The 24,393-nt window shown below is 40.2% G+C and overlaps 1 protein-coding gene across 1 annotated transcript in view; it reads left to right on the forward strand.

Moving 5' to 3' along the window:
- MYO16 (myosin XVI) overlaps positions 1 to 24,393 on the forward strand; it is a 418,223-nt gene that overhangs the window by 26,936 nt on the left and 366,894 nt on the right. The window contains exon 4 of the mRNA XM_006017262.3: positions 3,828 to 3,953. Coding sequence (XP_006017324.1) covers positions 3,828 to 3,953 — 126 coding nt within the window. The remainder of the gene's footprint in view (positions 1 to 3,827; positions 3,954 to 24,393) is intronic.

The following is a 24,393-nucleotide window of genomic DNA, read 5'->3' on the forward strand; positions in this document are numbered from 1 at the left end:
TGTCTAGATTGGACAGATTAAGCAATCCCTATGTGAAAAAAATGAACAGACACTGATCTGACATCAATTCCAGGAGGACACAAAAGCCCATGGCAGCACACTTTAATCTCCCTCTGCATTTCATCACTGACCTCAGAGTAGCTGTTTTTAAACAACAACACTTTTTAAAAACTGGCTTGATTGTAAAATGTGGAACAGGGGATCATCCATAGGCTGGATTGTATTATGATCTCAGAAGAGATTCTGGATTCTTATCCTGTTACTTAGCCTAGCTTTTTTTAACCTTACGTTCCTCAATAAGTTAACTGCTTTTTTTCTCCCATTTGATCTCTTCAGCCCACCTTCACCTCTTTCAGCAGTGCCTCCCCTTTCTTCCCCCTTTTCTGACACTTTTTATTTAAATGATCTTATTCCTTTTTATATAGTATAACTGCTCTCTGCAAGTCTATTCATAGCAAGTGACAAAGTAGTCTGTACTCTATGAAAACGTATGCCTCTCTGAATGTGTTAGTCTATAAGATGCTACCCTCTCATACCTCTCTAAGCCAACCTAAGTTAAAAAATGTCTCTCTATATATAGTATAGGCATATCTATAGTAGCATTTGGTTGGAGTCACGCAGCATACAGTATTTTATTATGCAATTATGCATATTACATATGGGTCACAAGCAAATCATGCTTTAGAGACTCTCTCCCTTGCTAGGACCACTTGCTTTCAGACCCTGGAGAAAAGGGGTATTTTTGTTTGGACACCTTTTATTTTGGACCTTTGGTTTCTGAACTGCATCCTTTGTCTTGCAGCAAATTGATTTGCTCTTCCTCCTTTTGTTGGGGATTTTTGTTATGTGAAGGTCTTGTCTTGTGAATGCATTTCTTGTTCCTGTTTGTTGATAAAGAGTCACCCAGTTTATGGTAGCTATATATGTATCAATGGAATCTGGCAAATGTATTTTTGCTATAATAAAATTTATTATATACATTTATTTATATGGTGATAGTAGCAAAAATCTCATCCCTGGGTGCATGTACACATGTGCTTTATTGCAGAGCTGACTAATTAATTGTGCAGTAAAGCATCACCATATATGCATGCACCCCTATTAGGGTGCAGTAAACTAATTAACTCCACTGTAAGCTAGTACTGTCTGGGACAAGTAGTATCCTATGGCAGAATACTTGTATCTTGAAACCCATGTGTAGACCGTGACCGGGCTACTTGCTAATTGTACTTGTAGATGCACCCACAGTGTAGGACATTAAACTTATTTATGGTGATATTATTCAAAGTCTTTATTTCATGGTTGAGAAGTAACCAGTGCTGAAATATAAGGTAAGCCTGAAAAGCTGTAGCATCATGTGAATTAATAAGATTATAGCAAGTCTGTTTTTGTAAATACTGCTGTTTCCTGTGTGCTCACTCTTACAGAATATAAGTAAATTAATATATTTTAAGTTCTCTGAAAGTTTTTCATGCCTGGAGTTTTTGCTAGTCATAGTTAGAAGCTAGAGACAAATAAATTCCCTGTTCTATAACATCAAACATACCAAGAAGGTAAACCTATCACCATGATTGCAAGCTGCATTGGACCCATCACCAGTATATCAGAGCAGCCTAGTAAAACAGCATCTCAGGAGTGATATCACTTTCTTTCAGGTATTCAGCACACACTACTCAGTAGCAGTTTAAACCCTGATGTGTACAGTTGAGCCATTCTTATGCATCTTTGAGCCACTCTGTTGCCCTGTGGAGATGCTACATGCATAAAGACATGCAGTCAAAAGTTAGCCAAAGCAAGCTGCCTAAATTGTTAATATGATTGAAGAAATACAGGGAAAATATATATCTACATTGCTATTTAGTGTTACTGGCATTTCCACCTTCAGTCCTATGCAGTCTGACCAGCTTAATGTAAGCTCCTAAATTCAACCAATATCTTCAGTCCAGCCCATCCCCAGAAGCTCTGCTGGACTTCAGGGACCTGAAGTCAAACCTCTGCCTGGCTTGCCAGTTCTTGACATGTTTTAAGAACTCACCCTGGCACTGCAAGGTGCAAACTCATGAAGACTGCCAGCAGCAGTTACACAACTTTCACCCCTAATTCCCCACTTCCTGTCTCTGCTACTTGTAGAGCCAAACACAACAGGAGCAACAAGTAGATTCTTAGAAGGTCTCTGTTTAAGGAAAAGGAAACACAATGTCCAGTAGCTAACAGTAGCAAGTGAAAAGGGAGAGATGACTCCTGTTGTTTCAGCTAACTGACCTCCAGATCAACTTTAAATAACAATATAGACATCATAAAAAGTAACCAATCCCAAACCCTCCTCAGGTTTGTCCGTTCATGTAGATACTCTGGAACTGCAAAACCCTAATAGTAGGGTTACTGTGGGATCTTATTTAGCCAGAGATTATCCCTTTTGGCTATGGAAAGGCAGTTATTTTGTAATCATTTCCCTACTGAGCTTCCTGGTTAAAGCAGCATAATTACAATGCCCTTTGCTAATAGAAACAGAGGTAAAAGCTTGAATCCACAGAAGAAAACCAGTAGAAAATAAATACCTCTAAGCTATAAACTAAATCATTTCCTAACAAATCATGTGGGACATTCAAAGTATATGATAATAGATGCTCTTATTTTCCATGTCTAAAACTGGAGTTCATACTGGGAATCCCTACTGGCAAATTATGCCCAATACAGTATATTTTATGTTGTACTTTCATCTAATATTCCATTTAGTTTGTAGCATTTGATTTATTTTAGGGTGTCTTTCCTATTTTTATATACAAATTCTGCTGTTTTTGTATGAAATGTATTTTAATTACTGTTTTCCAGTTGTAATGAAATTAATTTATAAATGTAAATGAAGATACGTGGGACGCCAGGCACTGATGCAATAAACTTCACAGTTTAACTTCTAGTTTCCAAAATCAATCAGGAACAAAAAATATTTTTTTCTGAGTTTTGTTTTTCCCCTCTGTCACCATTTTCCTTTTTATCTCAGCTCTCATACTGTCCTTTCTGCTCCCAATAAGGGTAACGTCTCTACCATCCTCCTTTCTTAGACCAGTTGAACTTTTAATTCTTTAAGAAAGTGAGGAGTTAAGTGGTCAAGGGGTCCTCTTCAGACCAATCAAATCTTTTAGGCAGTGAGGCCATACCAGAAAAAAAGGAAAACATAACAGTAGTTCAAAACTATAAATGGTTTTCTTCTCTGATGAGGATTTCCCCTGCATCCCTTGTGCCAACCCAATGAACTTATTTTCATTATGTGCTAATGCATTAAATTTAGAGTGGTAAAACAGCAGCAGCTCTCATGTGAGACTTTAAAAACTGTGACAAAATAAAATCAGGCCATAGACATGGTCTGTTGAAATTTGTGAATTTGCCTTGCTTGTGAAACCTGTGGAGATTTCTGAGATTCTGGACAGGATTAGGACTGATAAAGTTAAAAAAAAAAAAAAAAGAAGGTGTATTGGGGAAGGGGAGGTGGGGGTGGAGAGAAAACTGGGAAGAGAGAAAAGTCTGGGTGAGAATAGACTGGAATCAATGATGATTGACTAGGATTCATGTTGTTCTGTATCTTTCTGCTCTAAATTATAAATGTTGAAAACATGTTATCTGGTTTTCTGCACAGTTTGGAGAATATTGTTCTGAAACATGTTTTCCATTTCCCATTTTCATAATTTCCCTGTTTTGAAAGAACTGTGCTCCCTCCCTCCCCCATTACACACATTAGTTAAGTGTTTGAGGATGTTAAAACATGTATTAATCATTTATGTCCTAGAATAATGTTCTAAAATAATAAACTGCCTTTTTATTACTTGCAGCTACACATGGCCTGTGCAAATGGATACAAGGACGTGGTATCCTTGATACTGGATCATGGAGCTGATCTCAATGTAGTGGATAATCAGTACTGGACCCCTCTGCATTTAGCTGCAAAATATGGGCAGGTAGGGGATGATTTTTCCATTGTTTTCAGTGGATGTTGCAATAGTAAACATGGTCCAATGAAAGGCTTTGTTGTATTTTAAATATATAAAAAAATATACTGAATATTTTTGTGTTGTAAAGAGAGCATAAAATAATAGAAACCACTGGAAGATAAGCATCACAAGATTGCCAACCTGATAGAGCTCATTAAATAACAATCTACTGTTATCCATAAACACTTTAGCTTCACTAAAAATATGACTTGTGTTGAGATTTTGAAAGAGGCAAAGCAAACATTGTTGTTTTATATTCTTTTGCAAATATCTTACTTTGGCAGAGGCCAGTTTTAGCCAGTTCATCCACATAAAGGTACAGGACAAGGACTGTCCAGGAGGGGGCCCAAAAAACTCTACTGTTGCACTCTAAGTTTAAGTACACACAGTCAAAAAGCCTGAAGCTGAATTGATTCAGTCTTCATAGGTTAGTATAAGTTGCATAGACTGAAGCTTTTGATTCCAGGAATGCAGCCAGATACCTGCAGTGGTTCTGGCCAGAATTTGGGATGGGGGCATTGCTAAGTATATTTCCCTGCTCAGCTGGAACAGATAGCTTTGGGCCAGGCTAGCCTGCCTACCCTGTAGGGAGGCAGGGGGAGGAGGGTTGGTTTTGCAGGGGAACTGCAAAGCATGATGGAATGCTGGGGGACTGTTAGCACCACTTTAATATTTATATCTTTTCCAGCATTTGGACAAGTCATACTTTATGGTGGCATGGAGTCAATGTAGTCATGTCCAGGTGCCTCTTAGTTTTGGCACTTTCAGTTAGTAGATGCTTCTAAAACTTTAGGGCTAAGGTACCCAATCTATGAAGTGAGGGTAATGCTATTAACCTGTTTCAAGGTAATGCTCTGAGGAATAAATAATTTACATTTATAGAGGACATTGGAGAAATTAAATTCTGTAAAAAAGAAAAGATGTGGAATTATTTGAAAAAGAAACCACAAGATTGGTATTACTAAAGATCAGCATAGGAAAGCAGGGCTGGAAGAGACCCAACAAGTTCATCTAGTTCAGCCCCTTTATCAAGGTAGGATCATCCTTGATTAAACCATGCCAACCAAGTGTCTGTCTAACCTGCTCTTGAAAATTTCTAGGGGTAGAAATACCACAAGTTCTCTAGGTAGCCTGTTCCAATGCTTGACCATCCTCATAGTAAGAAAGCTCTTCCTAAACTTCAACCTAAATTTCCTATGCTGCATCTTGAGCCCAGTCTCCTAGTTTTGTCCCCTATAACCACAGAGAATCAATGGTTCAGTACATCATTTCTGGGGCAATCTCTATTCAGTTTGATAGAACAATTTATACAACTAAGTCTATTACTTATACAACTAAATCTATGACTTATGAGGTGTAGATGTTGATATTAGAGAGGCAAACAATTTGTTCTTTATGTTGAGCTTAATTTATTTGAAATAGTCTACTAGTTTTTAGGCTGGGAAAGCTAGAGAAAGTAGGCTGAGAAGATATGAGGCTTTTAAAAATTATTTTTAGAGGTTCTCCAATTTAAGTCTATGCATCCAGGACTAGATATCAGGATCAAATTTTAAGTACCCTTTCATATTCACCAAAATGCAAATACATAGGATAACTAGTAATAATACAGCTCAAATCATTATCATAAATGTGTAAAAGTTTTGAATTACCAAGTTACAAAACTTAATTAGTGTCTACTTACAAAATTGATTTTCACTTATACAAAAAGTATTTAAGAAGATATGTTGCATAAATTACACATTAATTCGTATACTAACTGTGTCTCCTTATGGTTTGTGTTTTCATTTTTACTATATAAATGGATTCTAACATCTCCTTTCTACTACTCAGGAAAACAAATAATGTTCTTTTGTAGGAAAATGGTAGCCCGAAAAAAATAATGAACTTAAGACAAATTGTTTTAAAATTTATATTTAAATTTTTACTTCTAAAGTACACTGTATCTGCACTTCTAAAAATGAAGATTTCAAAAGCTCTGTATAATTCTATCTGAATAATTTTGTTTGATACCAGGGTTCAAAGTAAGTGTAATCCCTGGAATCTATATGAATAGGTTTCCAGTGTAATTGCATGTTTTTAAAAAGATAAATTCAAAGAGAATTTTTCTTTCTTTTTTTCAAAGAGATATTTATCACTTGATTATTTCTGAATAAATGGGACATGAATTATGTGTATTGTGTTTGCTAATTTTTATTGATTTCATTCTGTTTTATTGTGTGTCATTCTTTTTCTGGTAACATTTTTGCCTCTGAATTTTGTTAAAATGGCTGGGTTTTACAATCATTGAAGAAGGGGAGAGAACCTTTAAAAAATATTTCTATTGATAAAGTAAGGCTCGCAAAAGATCCTTTCTGCAGTGTAATAGCTGGGAGTCTGCTATAGAAGGAAAGGGAATGCAGCTGCTTGTGGTGAGCCCATATTTTCAACAGTGCAGAGGGACTTGGTGGGCATATCTATTGGGTCTTCATACTGGCATATCTAATGCGGATATTTCACAGCAACTGCTGTGGTTATTACCTCTTTGTTGCTGTGTCCAAAGAACTTTACTTCTGTTCCACACCAGAGATATAAAATATTATCCTAAGATATGGACTGATAAAACAATTGTACAGAATTAGAAAAGGGGCAGAGACTTAACACTTTTTCTTTATTTTGTGCTAAGTAAAAGCTAGATGGAGGTGGGTTACTCTTGAATGAAGTAGTTCCTAAGGTTCCTGGCAGAAATTACACTTGAGACGTGATTGATTAGTTAAGCATGTCTCAAGTAGTAATCCAGCCATGCAGTCACACAATTCATGGTGTGTTAAAATAGGGAATAAACCACAAAGTTATTACACAAAATATGTGTAATAACTGTGTGACAAGTTCCCATTGTGCTTAAATTGAATGTGTAGCCAGGACAGTCACCTGATCGGGGCTCCCAGTCTTAGGACCAAATTGGAGTCAAGGGCTCTGATGCCCACCTGAGAATGGGAGGTCCAGTCAGCTGACTGGCACTTCCAGCCGCAGGGCTATACTGGGGTCAAAGGCTCTGATGGGCTCACAAGGTAGGGGTTGTTTATCGGCTGACTGGCACTCCAAGCCAGGTGTGCTGGTTTGCTTCTTGTTATACCAACAATAAGGGCTCAATTGAGATCTGATCCCCAACCCCACAATCATGACTCCTGCTATGCATGTGTAGCATGGTAGGAGGAGTGATTGTTGGGCTTATGAATCAGATCGCATTGCACCTTTAATTGAACATCTGCCAGGGGCCTAATTTACAGTCATTTAGCTTCCACTCACTGGAGGAGAGAACGGACACACACACAAAAAAAAAAAAAAACAGTTCCAAAGGCTCAGCTGGATATATGGTAAGTCCCTCCCCACCCTTTTAAATCAATATAATTGTTTCATCTTTCCAGATGCTTATATGGCCCACTGGAGCTGATATAGCCCATCTGCTTGGATTGCATTCAATGGCAAACATTTGACTCCAAACATATACCCAGTTAAATACAATACACAGAGAAATTATCTTTACAGACATTAAAGAGAGAATCGCAAACAGAAAGCTTCCCTCCTCTTTCCTTAGCTGGAGAACAGATTTCCTAACTTTCACAAGATAGGTCTAAATCCAGCTTTGTTTTTCAACAGTTACATGGCATTTAAGTGGCTAACAGTAGCTGCATATGTGGAATTCTGGGTCACTTACATGGGTATTAGACTCAACTCCCCAGGAAAGTATGAAAGTCACAAAAAATGGCGAGGAGGCAGAGGGAGTCTTTCACCTTTTAGTTTAGTAGCCCAGTAGTCAGAGCGCTTTCTGAAGGACATAAAGACCCAGGTTCTAGGCCCAGTTCTCCTACAGAAGGTTTGAATCTTTCATCTCCCACTTCCTGGCAAAGTGCTCAACCAAGTGTATCCTCCACCCCTCCCTGCTAGCTCACTAGGAAGTCAAGAGGAAAAGATAACTAGGACCAAGGGGAGAGAAAGCTAGATGGCATGTGGCTCAGTGAAATGGTCACTGCCACAGAAGGCAGGGAATCCTGATTTTGGCCCCTGTTCCTAATGGTGTTTCTGCATTTTGAATGTAATAGGTTTTGAATAAAATAGGTAGCAGTGAGTAGCTTCTGCCCAGGTGGGGCTTCAGTAGTGCTTACCTGCCTGAAGGAAAGTTAGGAAATGAGTCAGAGTGTGCAACTTTATATTGTGAAAAGACCCCCAGTTTTCCCAAATACTTTTGCATTTTGATTCATAGATAGCTGAGGTGTTGCCGTCTAGAGTGTCTAGTGTAAGACTCTGATTGTATACATGAAATTACTCACATAAGTTTCAGCTTTTCACAGAAAACTGAGCAGCATCCTTTTTTAAAATTAGTTCCAAGCATTTATCCATTTGATCTAATGACACTACAAATGAAGTCTCTGTAATAAGTGTTTACAGCTCTGATTCAGCTAAGAATTTAAGTCAGTAGAGCTCCTGGCCACTTGGACCCTTGGACCCTTATTGTAAGTTGCTAAAGCTTCTGAGCAGCATTTGGCCCACTGCTCCTTTTAGAGCAGTGGGCCAAATGCTTGTTTCTGGGCTGTACTGCAAGTCACACTATCCTCCAGTAGGAGGGAAGAGTGGAAGGAGATGCCTGCCAATGTTAGAGATGAGGGAGGGAGAGAAAAAGAGGGCTTACCTTTGGGGTGTGAAGGGGATCATCAGTGCCGTGCAGAGCAGAGAAGGGGACATACAAAGCTGAACTACTTGCCGCTGATCCCCTGTGTTGGGGGTTGGACCTAGTTACTTTGGGGCCTGGATCCAGCTGATGGGCCACTGGTATTAGCAAATTAACAATCCTCTTTCTATTCATGACTAAAGCACTTCATTTAAATTTTTTTCATAACTTTAAGTACATGTCTATGTCCCTTGTTAAAGCTGTTTAACAAGCTTTCAGGCATCAGATGGTCTATATCAGGGAAGGGCAAATTAAGACAGCCCTTAAGAATAGAACTTAAAACTCAATTTTAATATTAAGCACATGTTTAAGTGAAGAATTTTGCTAAATTATGTTAGTTATATATTTATAGTTAAGTTTTTGCTTTAGTACTTCACTGTTGTTCCTGAAAAAAACCTAATAAAAATGCACAAAGGTCCAAGGGTAGAAAATGTTTGTGGTTACAGACACATTTTATTACCTTTTTGTAGGTATGTAATAAGGTAGTTTTCTGCATGCAATCAACTTGTAGATACTAATTTTATAGCTGCAAATATTGCATGTTACAAAAGGTCTCAGAAGTTGAGGTTGATTAGTAGTAGCTGTAGTTGTGTTGTGATAGCACACAAAAGACTTTGGGGTGCAAAATAAAAACATAAGATTATTCCCTACCTACCAATATCTTTGATGAAGGACAAAGGAGGCAATACTACAGTAATATTCAATGCAAAAAAAGCAAATATACTTTTTTGTGTATTGTTACTGAAAGGCACAACGTTGGATATATTTTCTTATTAATGCCATAGATCATTTACAATTTCTTAAAAGATACGTACAACCCTGGGTGTTCATAAGACATTCCAAGTAAATCATATTGAACTTTTTGTCAGTAAAGCCTCATTAGATGTGAGGGAAAATATTTCACCCAGTTGATAACCCATCAGGGTAGTTTTAATTGCAATTCTTATAATGGTATTTTTAAAAATATTTTTCCCCTGAATATAAATTTATGCATATGCAATGTAGAGCTCCATTTTGAATGATTTATTGTAAACAAATGCAAGTTTTCTTTTATGCAGTGTTTTATGAGCATCAGTAACATTTTGAGAAAAGTAATATATCACCATTGGTATAATTACAGTTGAGATGCATTTGAAGATGAATAGGTCTCAAATGTAAGTAATTTTGAGGAGAATTTAGATTATCATAAGCAATAGCATTTGTTAATGGCATTTCTTAAAATTAACCATATACATTTTACACTACTCTTTATAATTTCACTTTCTTGGAAAGGGTTCTATATTGTATGTTTGCAGCTATTTTTTTATTTAGGAGTCTCACATGGAAAACTCATGAGAGTGATAAATCTATACATTAGCAGGACACGGTACAAAATACATTTGGTTCTAGCTTGGTACTTGTATATATGCATTAATGTTAACAATGAAAATGGCAATTTCAGAGAAAGAGAAAGAAAAATTTTAGAAGCCTAGAATCTAAATAGACGAGCTGGATCAAATTGGAGACGAGAAGCAACTCCTTTACATTTGTATGTGAAAGGTACAAAAGTGAACCCTTTATCGTCTTTGCTGTGCGCATAAAAACTCACGCTGTTCTCTGTTTACAGCAGTAGCATAACTAAGGGTGGGCAACCAAGGCATGAGCCCCAAGTGCTCAATAAAGTGGGGTGCCAGAATGGATGCATGGAGCCAGAATGGAAGCAGGGGGGCTTGAGGCTCTGATTGCACAGTAGAGAGGTAGAGGAGTACCCTTATCAGCCTCACACTGACTTCTTATGGGAGATGGTGCTGCTAGGAGGGAAATTGCTTCTGCTAACAGCCAGGTTAACTCTGTCCTGGCCCTGCAACTGCTGCCTAATTAAGGGCTTTGCATTATTGCTAATCATATATTATTGCTCACTATGCCATTTATTGGTTTAGGAAGGGTTTATCTGGCTTTTGGCAGCAACAGGCAATCCCCTCACAGCAGTATTTTTCCCTCACTCCACTCCATGCCCGCCTGTATCCACTCTGGCTTCTTAGGTGTTTGAATTATGCCTTCCTGGCAAGTATATCTGAATGGACAAATTGTCCTTTAGCCTTACCTTTGACAGGGGACAGATGGTTCAGAAGAAATCTTGAAATTTTCACAGAACATCAAAATGTTGTGACACTCTACTGTGATAGAAGACCTTCCCCTGACCTCATCTAGTAAGGTTATATCATGCCACCAAACAAAATGAGCACTAGCTCTTCTAATTCAATCCTTTCTGGTTTACCTACCATTGCTTTCATATTCATAAAACTGTATGCTGTTTATTTGAATAGTGTTAACTATTTAACTCAATAATATATGCAGCAGTGAGTTCACAAGTTACTTATACATCATTAAAAATAGATATTTTTTTAAATATATTTTTAACTTTCTTTTTAGCTTGTACTGTATATAGAGTAACTTTCAATTCTCTGCTATCCTCTTTCTTTCATCTGTCGTCTTCTATCTAATCTTGTCCCACACTTTTCCTGATCCTCCTTTTGCTACTGACATACCTATAGAAACCCTTCTTGTTACGCTTCATATCACTTGCTAGCTGCAACTCCAATTGAGCTTTGGCCTTCCCGTCTTTATCCCTGCATGCCTGAGCCAATGCTCTTATGCTCCTTCCTATTTATTTCTATGAGTTTTCACTTACAAGTTTCCTTTTTGTGACTTAGTTTACTTCCCTGCTAATCCAAGCTGGTCTTCTGCCATACTTGCTAGTCTTCCTGTGTTGTGCACACAGGGCGTACAGTATGAATTAAAAACAAGCTGGAATCTTATCAGAGGATAAGGCAAAATGCCACATTTATTGGAACATAAAACATAAAACATGCAACATGAAAAGAATAAACAATAATAAGGTTATTTGCTTCATTCCTTTGCATTCATATTCATTCATTCATAGAAACAAGCACACATACACAGAAGTCCTACAAGGGTTCAAGTGTTACAAAGTTGCAAAGTTGCTCAAGGTCAGTCTGGTGGCCGGCCAGGCTGACCAATAGAGTTGGAGTCAGGTCTTGTTGGACACGCCCAAAACTCCTTCTTGCAGTTGGAAAAAGACCCAAAGCCTTGTCTTTGTGTTCATTTTTTATAGTAATAGCTGTCCACTGAGCCTGTGGATTCGTCTGAGTCAGACATGAATTGTCCTGTTGGCAGGCTGGGATTTGTAGGTTGTGACCTTCTGGCTTTGTGGTTTGTAATCTTCAGGGACCATCACTTGCAGTCTTCAGCCATAAGGATGGAGCATGATTTAGTGTTTAGTAATCCTTCACTGCTGACTCGAGTTCACTGCAGCCTTTAACCGTTAAACCACAGAAGGCTATTTTCACCAGCTGCAAGAGGCCAGTCTTCTTCTGTCACTGCCACATAAGTCCATCATTCATTCTTTTGTTACCTCTTTTCAGACATTCCACAAACCCTTACACAAGCATTCTCCTTATACTAAATTTAAGTTCTAAAGTCATGATTCAAACATGTCTAAAATCATGAGACCAATGTCAAATATATTTTATGCTAAGCAGTAAGAAATTTGAAATAGATGGTTAATTCCAAACACTAATAATGACTGATTAAATTATAATAAATTATAACAAGATTAACTTTATTTTAATGGTTAGTAAATCATAACAAGATTAACTTTATTTTAATGGTTAAATCTTTTCCTTATATAAAAAAAGAAATAACAAAATAAACAATTATAGTCAATAACAAGATAAGCAATCAAAGCAGTTATAATCACTGCAATATTACACCTGTGCATTGGAATGGTTTGTTCCTGCACTCTCAGTAAGGCTTTTTTCAAGTACAGCCAGCTCTCCTGGTCTCCTTTTCCCTTCACACTAGCTTCCCAGGGTATCCCGCCCATGAGTTCCCTGAGTGAGTCAAAGTCTGCTTTTCTGAAGTCCAGGGTCCTTTCTCTGCTGCTCTCCATCCTTCCTTTCCTTAGGATCCTGAACTCAATCACCTCATGGTCACTGCTGCCCAACTTGCTATCCCCTACTACATTCCCCACCAATTCTTCTGTTTGTGAGCAGCAGGTCAAGAAGCACGTGACCCCTAGTTGACTGCTCCAGCATTTGCACCAGGAAGTTGTCCCCTACACTCTCCAAAAACTTCCTGGATTGCCTGTGCACTGCTGTATTGCCCCAGCAGATGTCAGGATGATTGAAGTCCCCCATGAGAACCAGGGATTGTTATTGGGAAACTTCCGCTAGTTGTTTGAAGAAAGCCTCATCCACCACTTCCTCCTGGTCTGGTGGTCTATAGCACACACTCACTACAACAGGGGTTTTCAACTTTTTTTGGTCAGGGTACCCTCGGCAGTTGGTTGAGAAGTGAGGAGTCCCCTGGTGGCTAATCGGTTATCTTTGATCATTTTTGTGTTTAGGTCAGAGTTCTCATAAGAGTCCAGGATTTTCTCATGCATGTTGTATCCATTAATCTTCTGCCTGTAGAAGAAAAGCTTTGCTTTTGTGAGATTCATCTGATTAGGAGTTTCCCAGCAAATATTGTTTTTTTGGAAAATATCACTTATGCCAAAGGACTGCTCCAAAGTCTCGTGGGATACTATTGTGCAGGGGGTACCCTGGAAGTCCTGGCTGGATCAGGGGTTTCAAGGTTTCTAGGCTCCTTGTTCTTCATTGGGAGATTCTCAGGATGCCCCTGACTCTGGCACAACCAAGGAAGCCCAAGCATCCCTGGGCAGCTGGCCCTGATTTTTCATTCTGAGAAATACAAACTGGAAGAGTTCAATTCTTTCAAAAATAAAAGAAATAGTATTTTCCTTCTGACCATTTTTTTTTCTAATTTCGCTTCTTCATGGGTTCAGAATGAAAATGTTTTCAAAATTGTACATCTCACATAGAACTCAAATTCTGAATTTTAACCAGGACTTTTCTTAAGATGTACTAGACTGGTATGCTTCTATCCACTGCATATGCCAACTTTGATGACATTCTTGGTCTTTGCTCATAAAAAAAGGAAAAGGGGGAAAGAGGAAATGGGCATCTCTAAACAAAAGCCTTGTTCTTACTTATTTTGTCTTTGATAAATATTTTTGCAGAGTTTATGGGGCAAATATTATTGGGTGCTGTGTAAACTGGATAACATGATAGAATGAAGTGGTAGATACCCTTAATATTCCAGACTTCTTAGACATTTTAAGAAGTAGTATTTTTGTGAAGAGCACTTAATATTGTTTCAAAGTGATCTCTGCTAAAGTACACTTTCAACCATAACTCTTTTTTGTAAATAAAGTCTTACTTTTATGCATATCCTATAAAATACCAAATAAGAATGATGATCAGTCTTTGCTTCTTCAACAGACTTAACTACAAAAAGGATGGCACTATCATTCTTCACCTGTGTAGAACAAGAGGACAGTATATGGTTTAACATGTGGAATGAAAAAAATCAATGAATTTTTACAAAGGAGGAAGTTAATGATGCTTAAAAATTTAGATTGTTAAAAATGTTGGGCTGTAAATGAGTATGCAGCACCAACTTAGCTGCTGCTAAGTTACAAAGAAAAGCTTTGAAGTGAGTGTCTTATCTTTACAGCATCATGTCTAAACCATCCATTAAATATGTGCACGTAGAAGTGCTGATGTATTAAACCAAGTGTATCGGAGTGTATAAAATCTAGGGTAATCAAGTTCTATTATCAAACTTTCAGAGATCAAACAATAAGATTCAGAGAGACCTAGACAAATTGGAGGATTGGACCAAAAGAAATCTCATGAGGTTCAATAAGAACAAGTGCAAAGTCCTGTACTTAGGATGGAACAATCCCATGCACTGGTACAGGCTGGGGGCTACACTGCAGAAAAGGATCTGGGGGTTACAGTGGACAACGAGCTGGATATGAGCCAGTGGTGTGCCCTTGTTGCCAAAAAGGCTAATAATACTGTGCTGTATTAATAGGAGTATTGCCAGCAGATCGAGGGAAGTGATTTTCCTCTCCCATTTGACACTGGTGAGGCCACATGTGCAGGACTAGGTCCAGTTTTGGACTTCCCACTACAGAAAGAATGTGGACAAATTTGAGAGAGTCCAGCATAGAGCAGTGAAAATGTTTGAGGTTTTGGGAACATGGCTTCTCAGGTAAGGCTGAGGAATCTGGGGTTACTGGGCTGATTTAGTCTGGAGAAGAGAAAACGGATGGGGGATTTAATAACAACCTTCAACTACCTGGGTGGAGCTAAACTGTTCGCAATGGTGGCAGATGACAGAACGAGGAACAATGGTCTCAAGTTGCAGCAGGGGAAGTTTAGGTTAGATACTAGTAAAAAACTTTCTCACTAGGAAGATAGTAAAGTACTGGACCAGGCTATTCAGAGAGATTGTGGGATCTCCATACTTGGAGATTTTTAAGACCAACCTAGACAAAGCATTGTCTGGGACGATCTAGTTCTGTTTTGAGCAGGGGGTTGGACTAGATGACCTCCTTAGGTCCCTTCCAACCCTAATTTTCTGTGATTCTTTAGTGAGTTTACTCTGTCAATCCAGCGGGATAGAATATTGCTACACAGTCTCCTCAGTTTAAGCATGTCATTCACAGTAAGAATTACATCTATGCTACTTGCCTCTGACAGTACAGGCAGTGGTAATCCTATTTTGCTTTGCTTTTGATATTAATACTCTGTCATCTGACTCTACTATGAATTATAGTTTCATTTTCTTTAACCCCCCCCTACATTGAAATGAATGCTCATGGCTCATTAAATAATCATATCTCACTATTATAATAGCAAACCTCCCTCAGTCAAAAAATATGTATTTAATCTCACGCTATCACAAGCTTGCATTTTGTGATAGTGGTTCCCCGAAATACAATTGCAGATTCCCACAAACCCATAGCAAGGTTGTTTTTTTCCTCACTGAACTGAGCCCTTATTATTTCAAAAGGACTTGAACATTTGTTTTGAATATGCTCAAGAAATATATATTTTCCTTGTTGAGCAGTTGATAAGTCTCATGAGGTGATTGAAGTTCCCCTCGTCCCCTGCAGCAAGTGATCCACTGTTTAGTTGATTCACATTTACAAATATATTTTGCTCTGGGCCTTTTTCCTAAAGGACTACTGAATTAATAGAAGGGATTCTCATCAATAACCTACTTTGAGCACTATTTTACTACCACTTCAAGTCCAAAACGGAGGTAAAAAGACAATATAGGAAATCAGACAAGCCCCACATTCAATTCGCAGTCTGATCTAAGCTAAGTATAGACAGTCTGGGGGTCCAGTGCCAGCCTGGGTGGGTGCGTTCTCTTGCCTCCTCTCTCTCTCATTCCCCCAGCTCCTCAGAGGCAAGGGAAGCTAGTGAGGACGTGGGGCTAAGTGATCTGAGTCCTGTTCTCAGTGCTGCAGGGTTGAGGGGAGGGGCATAAGGCCTGGTGGAGGGGGCTTTCCCTCCTGCGCCATGCAGACCACAGTTGGGGGTCCAGTGCCAGCCTGGGTGGGTGTTCTCCCTGTCCCCCCAGTCCCTCAGAGGCAAAATCAGCTGGTGAGGGGGTGGGGTAAGGGATCCTACCCTGGCTCTGTAGGCAGCAGGGAGGGTGAAGAGTCCAGCAGAGGAGCCTTCCCCCTGTACCTTGCAGACCCTACCTGGGGAGCTAGTGCTGGGCTGTGGAGGGGGGTGTTCCTTCCACCCCCACAACCCCTTGGAGGCAAGGTCAGCTGATGAGGGGATAGGGCTAATGGATCCAAGCCCAGGTCTCTAGGCTGCAGGGGTTGGAGGGGGGGAGAGTCCAGCCGTGGGGGCTTTCCTCTCTTTGTGCTTTGCAGACCCCATTTGGGTGTCCAGTGCCGGGCTGGGTGGATGTGTTCCCTGCCCTCCCTCCACGCCTCTTGGAGGCAAGGATAGCTGGCGGGTGGTGTGGCTACAGCAATACCAGCCTGTCTTGAGGGGCTGTGGAGGGGGCAGTGATAACCTCCACTGAGGGTGCTTTCCCTCCCCTTGTGCTGTGTAGACCCAAGCTAGGAGGGCCTGGGGTCCATTCCTCTGCCCTCCCATCCCATTGGACTGGCAGGCATAGGCAGAAGCAGGAAGCAGAGGTTTTACTGCCTCAGCTCTGTGACAGTAGGGGGTGAGACCAGGCCTACTCCCTTGGAGCAGACAGCACAGCCCAGGACTGCAAAGCATCCTAGGATGCTGGGGAATTGAATCAATTTGAATTGGGAGTGGATCTGGGATTACATAAATTCCATAAACTGGTTTGACATAAATCAGTTAGGTCTGATACTACATGTATCCAGGTTTATTTTAAAGCAGTTTCAGCCATTTTGAAAGTGGTTTATGTGCACTGGACTTCTGTTCTGTTATGGGTTTGAACTGTTTTTGATCACTTAAACCAGTTTATATGCAACTTCTGTCCCTAGCCCTAGGATCCTCAAGCTATGCATGGACAGGTTCTCCAAACTGGCACATCCACTATGCAATATTTTTTTTTTATTCTATTTGTTCAATGTTTGGCCTCAGACCTTGTTTACTCCATGCTGTTTAAAGTCACCTCTGAATACAGAATATCCTTATGGGCTTTTCTGTGATGGGTATTGCTACATTTTTGAGTGCCTCACAGATATCAGTGAATTCATTTTTGAAGTGCCTTGTAATTTGAGTGGGTATTATTAGGAAGATATTGAGGCTCAAAGATATTGGGTCCTAATGTGCCTAAGATGAAAAATTCAAGTAACTCCCACTAACTACAATTGCAGTTGTAAGTGATCATCACCTCTTTAAATTGGTCTCAGAGACTTAAGCCAGAAAATGAGAAACCCACAATTAGTGAAAAGTCTGGTTTATGTGACTTGTCTAGTATTATATACAAACTCTGAAGCACAGACAGAAATAGGTTTGAGTTCTCCAGGGGACTAAGCTGTATTAATTATGAACCCATCCTTTTCCCTACTGCAGTTCCTATCCCCCAAATACTAAACATCATCTAATGTCTGAAAAATAAAGTAAGTGTCTTGTATGTTCTACACCTGACCCCCTTTGCCCTGTATCTTCCAACTTGTCTCTGTTTCAATCCTGTTTCTTCCCCAGCTGTGACTCCTGATCCCAGTTCTGTTCTCCTTTCCTAATCAGTAGGGGTGTGTGAAGCGGGCCCTATTCAATTTGCATTTGGCCCAAATCAGGGACAGTGATTTGATTCGTTGATTCAGATCACTGTCCTTGATTTAATTTGGCCAAATCCAAATCTGAAGATTTGCTGCTGATTTGGAGACTCAGTGATTCGGACATAGACACAGTTTTAAATGTTTTTTCTACGTACCTTAAGGTACCAGCGTGGCTTGTGAATGCTGTGATGCTGGGGTGCATGAAGGATCCCATAGGAGTGCGGGGGGTGGGGGGACCCTCCATGTGTTTGATGGCTAACCCAGAAGTGGACCAGAAGTACTTCTGGGTCTGCCCTGCTCGGTGATTGGCCACAGGGGACCCCAGGTATTCCCGTCCCCCCTAGATCCAGGAAGCACCAGTCACCAAGCCGGGGTGGGACACTGGGGGGCCCCCCATGCGCTCCCCAGAAGTGCTTCTTGTCCACTTCCGGGTCTGCTGCTCAGCATGCTGGGGAGCCCCCCGCACTCCTGTGGGATACTCCATGAGCCCCAGCATCACAGCGTTCACGAGCCACCTGCTACCTAAAGGTATGTAGAAAAAACATTTAAAGCTGTGTCTACAACCAAATCTCTGAATCTTTCTGAATCTCTCCGAATTGATTCAGAGGGTTCCAGTTCAATTTGGAGAGATTAAAGGGTCCTCTGATTTGATTCAGATTCAGAGATTCGACCACCGAATTGGGCCAAATCTCCGCCAAATCGAATCAGGGACCAACACGTCACACAGCCCTACTAATCAGTCCCTGTCTCTACTCTTCAGGTGTCTCACCCCTATTTATGTCTTCTTGCTCAGCCAAGCCTTAGTCTTACCTTTTTGGACTTCCCATCCTTGTTCCAGTCTACTCACTCAGTGAGTTCCAGTTGCCTCACTGAGTCCTCTCTGCTGTCTTCACTTCCAGTCTGTCCCTCTCCCTCCAGCCGTGACCTCCACATGCCTCCCCAGTGTTATCTGTCTCTTCAGACTCTTTGTGGAATTTGGCTGCCAAAATCTAAGAATTCACTAGTGAGCATTTGCAAATTACGATTCTTTTTTAAAATCTGGGCCAATTCTTGGTATATTTTCACAGGAACAGCAAAAAGTTTATTTCTGACACGAAGTTTACCTTCTCTTCTCCCTCTCCATCAGATTTAAAGTCCATTCTCTGAATTATGTAGGCACCATAGTTTCTCAAAGGAAAGATCACCAGAATACTTTAGTATGGGTTTTCCCTCCTTTCAGTTGACTTGTTTTAAGAAATACATTAATCATTTTGTCAGAATTAAAAAATCCATTCTGTGGAAGATGCATAGAATGAAAAGTTGCAACCAAAATAATTATAGTTTGACAAATATATTTGCTAATGAAAACAGGATATATACTGGTTATATATTCTGAATATAGTGAGAAGGGTTCTGCAACCTAAATAATACATCATGATTCTAGATTGCCTTTAATATTGTCATGATCAGTGCTGGTAGATTAAATGTCCATGTTTGAATTAAGTATCATCATGAATACCCTTTCACATAAACTTAATCACTGATGATTTCACACATTGTTTCTATGTAAAGGAGTATTATGAGATTACTGAGCAGGTTCTTCAAAATAATGTGTTCTCAAGTCTTGATCTGAGGCTGTAAATCTCACTTTTTTTTCCCTCTCCCCCTGCTTTTTTTGGTCTAGGGTTTTTTGTAGTCATGGATGTGGGATTGTTTAGGGGATGATGTATGAAAGAAATCTGAGACTGGAAAGAATGGGGTAAGGAGGAGGCAATGAATGAAACCCATAGGAGAACAAATATGGGGAAGCAGACTGGGCACATCTACGGATGCTAAAAAGGTGAAGCAATTAACTCCGGCACCAGAGTTTATTGCTTGTGGGCCCTGGCAGGGTCAGCCTGTCAGCTTGGATCTGCTCTGACCCAGTTCAGTGTGCTGCAGAGGAGCTAGTTGGGGCATGAGGGTGCTCCAGTGTGGGGCTAGCTGGCAGGCAGCCCCCACACTGAAGCACCCTCTTACCCCAGCCAGCTGAATCAGCATTTACATGTGCAGTGTTGTAAAGTAAAAAAAAACAAATCTGAGCAGGATAGTATTTGTATTTACAAGTACTAATCTGCCATAGTGTTAATTAGTTTCCTGTGGCCTAATAGGGCCACACATGCAGATGCCAGACATTTACTTCAAAGTTAATTAGTCTACTGAGTAGAATCTACTCTGCAGTAAATGTCTCATGTAGATGTGCCCACTGAGTGGGGACTGGAGGAACGGAGGAGCCAGATTGAGGAGACTGTTTTTGATGGGATAAAAACAGCAGCAGGGGATTATTGAACAACACAATTGGGAAACTAAAGTGAGAATGGAGACACAAAGTAGAGAGAATGTTGTAGACAAGGGGAACAGAGGGTGCATATTAGGCCTTAGTACATGGGGGGAGAAGAATGGAGTCTAAGAAACTAAAAAAGCCAGAGAATGTAGGAGGAACTGAGGAAGGACAGAATTCAGGGAAGAAGGGCAGGAAATGCTAAGTGTGGACCCTGGGAAAGACATTCGTTGTGGAAGGAATATTAGATTTAGCAGAGTTTATTGATGGATTCTAACAGAGAAAACTGAAGCATTGGACAACTGCACAAATATATAAAATTAGGCAATGCATATTCACTGAATATGGAAACTAGCACATTACATCTTAAGATCTATGAATTTGCAGCTTTAATGGGAGTGACCCCAAGGTAGAGAGAGAGGAAAGGTGTGAGAGAGGAGCACCAAGGCTTAGGGAAGTTATTCAGGGAGCTTTGAGGGAATGCATTCAGAGAGCTTTATTTCATCCTTTGCAAGTTGCTAACTTAGAGATATGAAAACCTGTGTACCACTTAGGGAAAATAAACCAGACTAGACAGCAAAAGACAGTTCATCCAACCCTCATAAAAATCCCAGTAAGAAGCAGGAAAAGCAAAACATGATTTGAGAACAGTTTAGAGTGGATAACACAGCCATGGCTACATGCAGAGACTCAGTGGTTCCCAAGGAATCTCCAGGTATCCACTGCTTCATGTCTCTTATTTCCTGCCCTACCAACAGAATTTCTTATCTCTAGCAACAGGCCTCACTGCCTGCAAGCTGGCCAGCGTTTGTGTGCTAAGCCAGTGGCGTATTTAACTGACCACTTGGCTTTTCATAGCTAACCTTTAATGTGTGACACAACTTAGCCTTTTTTTGGCAGGAGGAATTGTATTTGTAGCTTTTATAATATTAAACTATCTAGTTTATCCAGGCTTTTTTCTATACTTAATCATCAGTGTCTCACCCCTTGTTTCATTAGTTTTGCATTAGCTTGTTCAGCTCCATTGCCCACCTTCTGTGTTTTTGTTGCTTATATGTGTGTATTTTCTTGGCATCTTAGATTAAGCACAGTGTTTCCATTAATGCGATTCACTGTTGGTTTCCTTAAAGGTTTCCTGGGAATGCAATAATAATGTGCAGCCTGCTGTCATAATGTGCAACCTGATTTTTCTGGGTAGAGGTTCTGCATCTTTTTCATATGGAGTAGCTTTGCAAAGATGGAGTAGAGTTTACTCTCTGTACATAGATTTGTTGGGCAGATCCAGGATTTTAAAAAGGGCGGTGAAGGTGGTGCAGTTCATCATTATACATAACACAACACACATTTTTCTCTAGTTTCAGAGAAACTAGAAGCTTCTAGTTAGAGGACTAGCATTATATTATTCAGTGTCAGATCAAATCAAAAACAAATATAATTTATTGGAATGTGCACTTATTGGCTAGATAGTATATTAAGTTTAAAAAACATAACACACTGGGCAAAAAATAGTCAAAAGATTTTTTCATTAGTTCTGTAGTCATTATAGTTGAATATAATTCTCTTATTCAGATTCATAAAACAAAATCTAGTCTTCTTGAGTGTCTTGACACTGTCCCAATACTTCACTGTCAGTCATTTCTATACCTGAATTTATATTACCACACCTAAATTGATGCTTTTCATTAGAACTAAATACAGTCAGCAGGACTGTAAAATAGGAGACAGACATTGCCAGGAATGGCCAACAGATGACAAAATCATAGAAAAAAGAATAGCTTTTCCACACCTGTGGAATGAAGAGACATTAACAGGAAACAAGATCATAATGAGCTATGAAGTCAGTTGACTCCCTCCATGCTGCCTGAATAAAAATTCCACCTGGATCCACCCTTGATAATCTCTATTCTGCTCTAGCTTCCTTTAACACCATTATCAGGTAAACATATTTCTCAGTACTGCAGGTGATGATGGTGTCCAGAACCTAGATCAGGTTATGCAGCACTAATCCTATCCCTTCCCTTCCCCCAATCAACAAGAGGAAAGGAAAGATAGTTGGGTCTACTTGGAGTGGGGAGGGGATGACACCAAGCATCCTAACTTGTATCTCAGAAAGTGGATTCTTCATCTCCCCCTGTTGCTGTTTGTAAGTATTGCAAGCATCTCAAAGACAACTTGACAGGTTTCCACCACTTGCTGAAGCCAAACCCAGGCCAGTAATGTTCCCAGCTACCATATGTGAAGCAGTAGGTATTGAAGGGAGATGACCAGGACAACACACCTGTGCACTGACATTAATGGGGGTACAAAAATAGCAGCTGGTTTGGCTACCACCACACCACCAGGAACAGAGCCAAAGATGCAGCACCATAAGGCACTGACACCTAGGGTGCTCAGTCATCCAGTTATGCCTCTGCCTGAAGATGGACCTGACAGAAAAACTCTATTTATTTTTATTAAATTGTACGAATAGAAATTTTAAAAGAGAGGTGCTTTTACTGGATCTTCATGCATGTTTTCTCTGCTACTAAAATTGAGTGAGTCTATTTACAGCTCAAGCAGTACTTTCCAGATGTAATGAGAGATGGCTTTCCTTGCTAATATCTTTTTGACAGGTGTCATGACCCAAAGGCATGATTTTGTGTGTGCTTCGGCACCAGAATTATCCCCGCCAAGTTGCAGCTTCATTGCACGGGAGAGTTTCCTGTTGCAGAGGAAAACCCTGGTGCAGGGACGAGTTTCCCACCTCTTTGCAGCTTCTTTTGCAGAGTGCATTGCTCAAGTTGCAAGAGAAAGGCACGGTGCAAAAGAGTTCCCGCCACCAGTATGCAAATTCGTTCCCCGCTATTGGCTAGTTTAAAATTATTCCCACGTGGCGTCTAACGATTGGCCTGTTAGCCATATAAGAGGCTTGAGCAGTTTCCACCCAAGCCAAAGAGGACTCCACATCCATCTCGTGGGGACTCTGGATACACGGCAGGGTAATAGAGACCCTGTGTGAGATTCAGAGGAGCTTGGCGACCTGATCCATCGCCCACCTCTTCCCGTCTTTGAGCGCAAATTTTATAAGACGTATCTCCGATTCCGATTTTGGTGGCGCGTTCACCCAGAGCATCCGGAGCTCTGTTCCGTGGAGCCTAGCAAACTCCACGTGACCGTTCGTATTGTCTGTGTCTGTAACCGCAACTCAAGCAAGTTCTCCAGCCTACACCACTGCCATCTCGGTGTAAGTAAACCATCTTTAAAACTACCGCTAAGCGTTTGTGCCTAATTCCAGCTCGTCGCCCTCCCTCTCCGATCCAGCGTGCCTGGGCTGCTGGCCACAGCCCGCGTGCAGCACGGAAAAGGGCTCGGGTTGCTCCCAGCCCGCACAACAGGCAAATCATTTTCAATCTTACAACTTCTGTTTGATCATAGGATTATTTTTTTATGTATTTCCTGAAAGTATTTCCATGAAGAAAAGTCTGATTTCATAGTATTATCAATAGATTCCAGTGATAGAGGAAAAAAAAACCTCTCTCATCAAAAGATCACCCTGGTGCATCAGTGACCTCAGATGCATTAAGGCATGTGGTCAGAAACTGGAACAGAGTTTATGGAAGTTCCCTTTGACATTTAGAAATTGCATCTTAATAACAAGGAAGCTATGACATTGGTAAAAATGTCACAATCACTAATTCAATTAATGCAGGCTGTGGATATCTGATAGGATTGCTTTTCTTTCACTGATATTTCTATTTAACCGCACAAGGCCTTTAACATAGCGCTGGAAATTTCCGTAGAAAAAGTAAATTGATTTGTTGTCTTTCCAAGAAAAACGTTGATTCTGATCTTAGATGCCATTTCTCTATGCCAAATAACACTGCCTGCATCTACATATGCTCTTAATGTAGAGTAGAGTTCCACACTGGCTCAAATTACTGCCATCCCATGCTCATATTTGGACGCTGCACCTAGGAGTAGTTTATTCTGACTCAAACTGCTCTGGCATTTATTGCTTTGCATTTATTGCATGTGTGCATCCACACATGTATATTTGGGTGCATCTACACATGTATATTTAATGCACGGCAATTGAAAGTACTACGCAGTATGGGCACATACCTACCCGTGCGTGCCCATACTGTGCAGTAAATATGGTGACTAATGCCGACTTGAGTGTAAATTTGATACCTGCATCCTGCAGGTACCAAATTTATGCCTGATTAGTTACTGTGCAGTAATGCATATGTAGATACTGTACTGCACAGTAATCCAGGCTTAC

This window comes from Alligator sinensis, unplaced genomic scaffold, assembly GCF_000455745.1.
Source record: "Alligator sinensis unplaced genomic scaffold, ASM45574v1 scaffold288_1, whole genome shotgun sequence".
Lineage (NCBI taxonomy): Eukaryota > Metazoa > Chordata > Crocodylia > Alligatoridae > Alligator > Alligator sinensis.